Source organism: Manacus candei, unplaced genomic scaffold, assembly GCF_025592945.1.
Source record: "Manacus candei isolate 608988 ecotype Guabito, Panama unplaced genomic scaffold, ASM2559294v1 h1tg000073l, whole genome shotgun sequence".
In the NCBI taxonomy this organism is placed as follows: Eukaryota; Metazoa; Chordata; class Aves; order Passeriformes; family Pipridae; genus Manacus; species Manacus candei.
Window position 1 is genome coordinate 3170239 of NW_026138121.1, and position 6540 is coordinate 3176778.

General features: G+C 46.8%; 1 protein-coding gene across 1 annotated transcript in view; it reads left to right on the plus strand.

Annotated features, from left to right (window-relative positions):
• Positions 1–3026, plus strand: part of LOC127480469 (uncharacterized) — a 119685-nt gene extending 116659 nt beyond the window's left edge. Inside the window, exon 3 of the mRNA XM_051808664.1 lies at positions 2758–3026. Coding sequence (XP_051664624.1) covers positions 2758–3015 — 258 coding nt within the window. The 3' untranslated portion in view covers positions 3016–3026. The remainder of the gene's footprint in view (positions 1–2757) is intronic.
• The last annotated feature ends 3514 nt before the right edge of the window (positions 3027–6540 follow it).

Sequence of the window (6540 nt, forward strand, 5' to 3'; positions counted from 1 at the left end):
CCACAGGTCCAGAGGGCAGAACCCTGTGCTGGGAAACCACCTGGTTCTGCTGGAGAGCCCAATTCTGCCTTTTCCACCTTCCCTCCCTGCCTGGCATCAGCCACCCAGGCTGGGCACTGAGAGGTCTGAGGCTGAAGACAGAAATCCAGCTGGGTATTAATGACAGGCTAAGGAATATTTACAGCACTGAGTAACACATCACTTAAGCCATTTGTTCTTTTTTTTTTTTGCTTTCTCTCCCCCATGAGAAGGACATTTTGGCTAACAGCTCTCCATACATTAAAGCAAGGCCTCTAATGAGACAGCAGACAAACTGCCAGGGATGTGCATTGCCTTGGACAAGTCCCTGTCAGCAGAGCCTGCAGGGAGCAGAACTCCTCTGAGGGCTGACAGGAGCTGTGTAAATGCAAGCTCGTTATCAAAGGAACCACAGGCTTGCTGCTCACACTGATGGAGCACCACAGACAAGAGAAAAACCCTCAAGTTACTCTTTGGAGTAATATGTGCAGTGTAAAGACTGAATATTTCCCGAGCTTGGAAAGCAACTGATGGTATAGATCCAGCAACTCAGACAGGAGAAGTGTATTTTCAGGGGAAATAAAAGTACCAGCCATTGGTTTGCTCCTTCATTTGGGAGCTTCTTGGTGCTTGGGGCACTCTGGAATCATAGAATGGTTTTGGTTGGAAAAGACCTTAAAGGTTATCTAGTTCTAACCCCCTCCTGAGAGCAAGGACACTTTCCACTGGAGCAGGTTGTGTTCAAACTTGACTTCTTGTCCTTATTGGCACAGGGAACATCCATATAGGAAAAAAAAAAAAGCCCTTCTCTATTTCCACTCAATTCTTTGCAGGCTCCCTCACAATGACACAAAGTTGACATGCATAAAACTTAAAGCCCAGTGCCCTCTCCTGCTGTTATTTGGGAACACCAGGTCCTAAATAGGGTGAAGGGAAGGTGGAGAACCCCGTTGGAATGGGTCAAGTCGGGGCATATTTATTTGAAATGTTGCCTGTGCAGGTCATTTGCTGTGGTGAGGTGCATAAAAACCCTCAGGAACAGTTCAGGCTCTAACTGGTAGACTGGAGGAAAATGATTACAAAGCCCTCAAAATTTCACTTGCCCTCAAAATTTCACTTGTTGGGCAGCACAGAAGCAGTGAGTGCACACCCACCCCGACTTCCCTGGCAAAAATTAGACTGGCATGAGCTTCAAAGTCCCTGAAATGGCACAAAACCAGGCAAGCTTCTATCAGAAGAAAATAAATAAATAAATAAATAAATAAATAAATAAATAAATAAATAAATAAAATAATCTTTCCTTTTGATTATTTTCCTTAGGAAAGAAGATGAGGAATAATACTACTGAGCTGAATGGCCAGGGAGACAGACAGCTGGAAAAACCAGAAGTTTTCAAGCTTTTTAATAGTTCTAGTTCAGTGTTGTGCCTAAATTCCTCACCTAAGGTCAGGTTTTATTCAGTAGCCAGCTAGGCCTCAGATACCATTTGAGCACAAGCCTTGCAGCCCCCTTTGAGATGCTCCAAATAAATGTTGCCTCGTGTGGTGTTAACTTTGCTCTGGAAGCAGAGGGGAGGTTTGGATGAGAGGCCCTTTAGAAACCCTTCACAAATGTGGATTTGATTGACTGGCTGATTGAACTTAATTGCAGACATTCTCTTTAATTGTACACTTAATTACTGACACTGTGTCAAAAGATTTCTGATGCAGCACCTGGAGGACCAACCTTGCAAGTGCCAGTCCCAGCCAGCTGCACGAGGAGGTGCTGCACACATTGCCACAGCTTGGAAAAAGGAGGGGGGCAAAAAATCATAATATTTTAATAACATACAATTAGGGTCTCACCCACCCTCCACACACACACACAATCACAAATCCCCTCGCAGGGAGGGCATCTGATACCCGGGGAACAGAAGAGGAACAAAGGGGGATAATTATGGGACCATGTGACGGTTCCACCCCTTTGTGGTCTCTCCTCACATCCCCAGTGCTGGGAGCTGCAGGGGGAGGGCAGCGTGCCATGGGGGTTGGCAGCAGTGCCACAGCTGCTGGTCACTCCTGATTTAGTAACTCCACACTTGGCTGGTGAAATTGTAACGGGGAATAAAACCCCAGATATTTCTTTCAGAGGTTAAAGCTCTGAACGCTCCCAGCAGCGATTTTGGGTCACTGCAGGGCTGGGTGGAAATAGCTGCTCATGGAGCAGAAATGACAGCTCTGTCACTGTTCGGGAGGAGAAGAGTCTGCAGGAACTTTGTGATTGTTGTTCTCGTACTTCTCAACAGACAACCCCCGCAGCCCCACAGGCTGGGCCAGAGGGGCTGGAGAGCAGCCAGGCAGGAAGGGAGCTGGGAGTGGGGATGGACAGGGAGCTGAACAGGAGCCAGAGTGTGCCCAGGGGGACAAGAAGGCCAATGGATCCTGGCCTGGCTCAGGAACAGGGTGGCCAACAGGGCCAGGGAAGTGATTCTGCCCCTGGACTCAGCACTGGTGAGGCCACCCCTGGAGTGCTGTGTCCAGTTCTGGGCCCTCAGCTCAGGAAGGACATGGAGGGGCTGGAGCAGGTCCAGAGGAGAGCAACGAGGCTGGGGAAGGGACTGGAGCACAAGTGCTGTGAGGAGAGGCTGAGGGAGCTGGGGGGGCTCAGCCTGGAGAAGAGGAGGCTCAGGGGAGACCTCCTCACTCTCTGCAACTCCCTGACAGGAGGGGGGAGCCAGGGGGGGTTGGTCTCTTTTCCCAGGCAACCATCAGCAAGACAAGAGGGCTGGGTCTTCAGCTGTGCCAGGGGAGATTTAGGTTGGATATTAGGAAGAATTTCTTTGCAGAGAGGGTGCTCAGCCATTGGAATGGGCTGCCCAGGGAGGGGGTGGATTCTCCATCCCTGGAGGTGTTTAAGGACAGACTGGATGTGGCATCAGTGCCATGGGCTGGGAACCACAGCGGGGTTGGATCAAGGGTTGGACTTGATGATCTCAGAGGTCCCTTCCAGCCCAGCTGATTCTGTGATTCTATGAATATTTTGGTGAACACAAAACTTAAACCCAAGCTGCGATGGCTCATCTGTGTGTCACAGAAGATGTACAAATAAGCAGAGACTAATCTGGATATGTACAGTTTTTCCTTACAGTATTTTTACCAATAAAGCCACAATTACAAGAATCTTCTTATTAAGTAGATGTGTGGAAAATATCCCTCTCTTTAAATTTAGAAAGACGGCATAAACTTAGGGAACAAAGAAACAAGGAAGAATTTATTCAACGCGTTGGGTCTTTCTCTCACCGAGTTTCCAGGGAAAAAGACACCTTCAGTTTAAATTCCATCCATTTTACAGTTTTACAAAATCCCACCCTTTTCAGGTTAGTTTTAATGTATTCATTTTTACCTAAAAAGGCTTCTTTTCTCTGAAAAGGGGCTTTTCCCCTTTTTCCCAATTGCCTGCAAGCCATCCCCTGTCAAAGGTGATGGAACTTCCTTTGTTCTTAGCCTAAAAAGAAAAGGAACCTCGTGTACAAAATGGCCCTAAAAGATTTAATTTTTAAGAATTTTCTCATTTCCCTTATCCTGCAAAAAGAGACCCTGATCCCCAAGTTCAGGTCTTGGAACTTGGATATCTTACAACTTCATGATTCACCTATTTATATAAAAAAGTATTTTTATTTCTCATAGGTGTATCAGTCAATTAAAAAAAAAAATCAATCATGGAGTTGCTAAGGTTGTAAAAGAACTCTGAAATAATCAAGTTCAACCACTAATCCAGCACAACCATGTTCACCACTAAACCACATCCCCAAGTGCCAGCAGGCTGCAGGGTATCAGAGGAAGGCAATGAAGCACTGAGATGGGACAATCAGAGGGGAGCTCACTGATGGCAAGTGGGATGAAAAGGCAACAATGTCCACGGCAAAGCACAGGGCAGAGGCTGCAGGAGTGTTGAAATCTGGTTTCCAGCTCTCACATCTCATTCAAGGCCATGACAGAGGAGCCAAAACTCTCCAGGAATTAAGAATTGCCAACTTCAAAAGATGTGGAGAGGGAGACAGAGAGAAAATTGAACTTGTTGCAACGCTGGTTATGAGTTCCTGCCTCAATAGCTCTGCCTCTTCCTCTGGAAGAGTAACAACAAGTGGCACAACCTCTGCTTCTGTTGGGTCAGAGCAAGTTTCAAACAGTCCAAATACACAGGCCTGGCTTGAAAAGGGAACATCTTCCAGAAATGGGAGCTATGGATTGTCAGCACCTCCAAAATCAGGGCTATACAACACGCAGGAGATCACAGTCCCTATAAGTCCAGCCACCTCAGGTGTTGAGGCACAGCTACATTCCTCTAAAAAAACAACCCAAAAAACAGAGTACACACCAAAACTCTACAGAAAACCAGCAGAAAAGACTGGAATTGTTTTACACCCACAGAAATGCAATTTGCTCAAAACACCTGGAGCCTCGTTAATTTACCTGTGACATGTTGCTACACTTAATTGCCTTTGACAATTAGTAACATTTCAACACCTCCTTTAATGGCCCAATTATGAGAACACTTGTCTTCCCGAGCGGCAGATAGGAGAAAATAGATGGGTGGATCTCCAATGCAGAACTCTTGGGCCGGTGTTTTAAAGAAGAGCTTAAAGAACAGACCCCAAGGAGGCTGGTTGTGATTTTTATTTTTGGCTCCCGGGGTGACAGAGGAGCTGTGCTGGCTCTGGCCATGCCCCTCCTGGCACGGGGCTGTGACAGCCACGCTGAGAGCAGCACTGCAAAATTAATTACAGGGAAAAGTGCTGAGCACTTCCCTTCCCTCCACGCCTCGCACTCGGTGTTTTATCGATCCCTTCTGTGTGCTGAACAAAGCGAGCCCTTTGTAAACCAAACCCCCTTTCCAAACCGGGAGAGGAGGGGGGGAGGAAACAGAGAACCACTTCTTCCAACCACACCAACTCCTGCCTGTCTAGTGGAAATGCTGGTTAGGATGAAAACTTTGCAGATTAAATGCAATTACAAGTGGTGGCTGCAGTCTGGAGGCCAATCTCTCCCAGAGATAAGCAGGAAAGTTCTTATGCTCCTTCAGGCTGGGCACAAGTGCTGATTTCACAACCACGTGGAGCAGAAGAGACTGAGGGAACCTCGATGCTGCTGCTGTTGCTGCTTGTAAATTAGAAAAATCCCTGCTGATAGACAGCAGAACTCAGATTTCCAGCCCCACATGCAGCTCTGCTGCTGAGTGCAAACTCATTTCTGGGCCCCTCCTGCTCCAGCAGCAGCGGCAAATGAAGACACTGGGTGTGTAAAGATCAGTAGGTTTTGCTCACATTTCCAGTTCTGCAACGTGCATTAGGATTTTCTGTGCTTTCCCTTTTCCTCTCACCTTTCCAAGCTCAAGTTCTCTCACCAGACCAACACAATTCACCTTCAAACTCCTGCATTGCTGCTGGCAGCCCTCGATTCCCTTCCAAGCCTCTGCTGAACAGCTGCCTCTCCCTTGGGCACCTGCATTTCTCCTCCTCCAGATTTATTTCTCTTTGTGAGCTGTCTCCAGCTTCAGAGGTTTAAATTCTCCCCCAACATCAACCACTTCAGCCCCACTGAGAGTCAAGCACGTCTGAGTTGCACCACAGCACCAAAGGTTCCACTGAGAGCTTTCCAGAAGGATCTCCCAGGGATTGTGGGATCTCACATCACCAGCATGACAACTATTGTTCTTTTGTGTTCCCTTTTGAACAGGATCTCAAATTATCTGGGTCAGGACACCAGCTGGGTGCAGATGGGCTCTTGCTGACCAGTTTGTTCTCTCACTGGAGCTGTGTAAAGTAGAAGTCTGAAGAAAACTACCCAGCCTGAAAGAGCAGGTGTAGTCTTAACACCAGATAGAGTTTACAAATAAAACAATGTTTTATTAAACTACTATTACATTTTGATTGAATAGCATTTGGACTACATAGGAGCAGACATATTCCTGAAAGTAATTGGTTTTCCACATCTGCTTTCCTTTCTAATTGGACTAATTACTTCGGTGTAGGATCATGTTCACTACTCTCCAGAAAGCAAGAAACCTTGATTTACAGTGAGAAGAGCAGCAATTAGAGAGAATTAATTCACACGGCAACATCTAAATAAATCATATTATGAGAAGACAGCAATGTAATTATTGTGACTGGTGACTCCCTTGTGGAGAAACATCATCCTTAAGCCTAAATCAAGTGTCTCAGTTCTCTGAGGAATCCACCACAGCTCCTCCACTTGCACAGAGCATGTAGCACCAGTTTTCTTTTTAAGACCTAATTGAGGTGCATTGTCAGAAACAATAGGGTCCAACAACACTGCTCAGGCAGCTGAGGAAAAGCAATCAAATCCTTGACAGCTCCGTGTTTGTCCTTGGAATCAAATGTGTTCAACAGCCATGGATAACACGTGCCAGCAGCAGCTTCCAGTCAAAGCTGCCTGGATTTTAGGGGTGTAGTGTCCTCTCTCCAGGCTAAGCCAGGCTTTCCTCACCCTCCCAGCCCAGTCTAACCCATCCAGACGGATGATT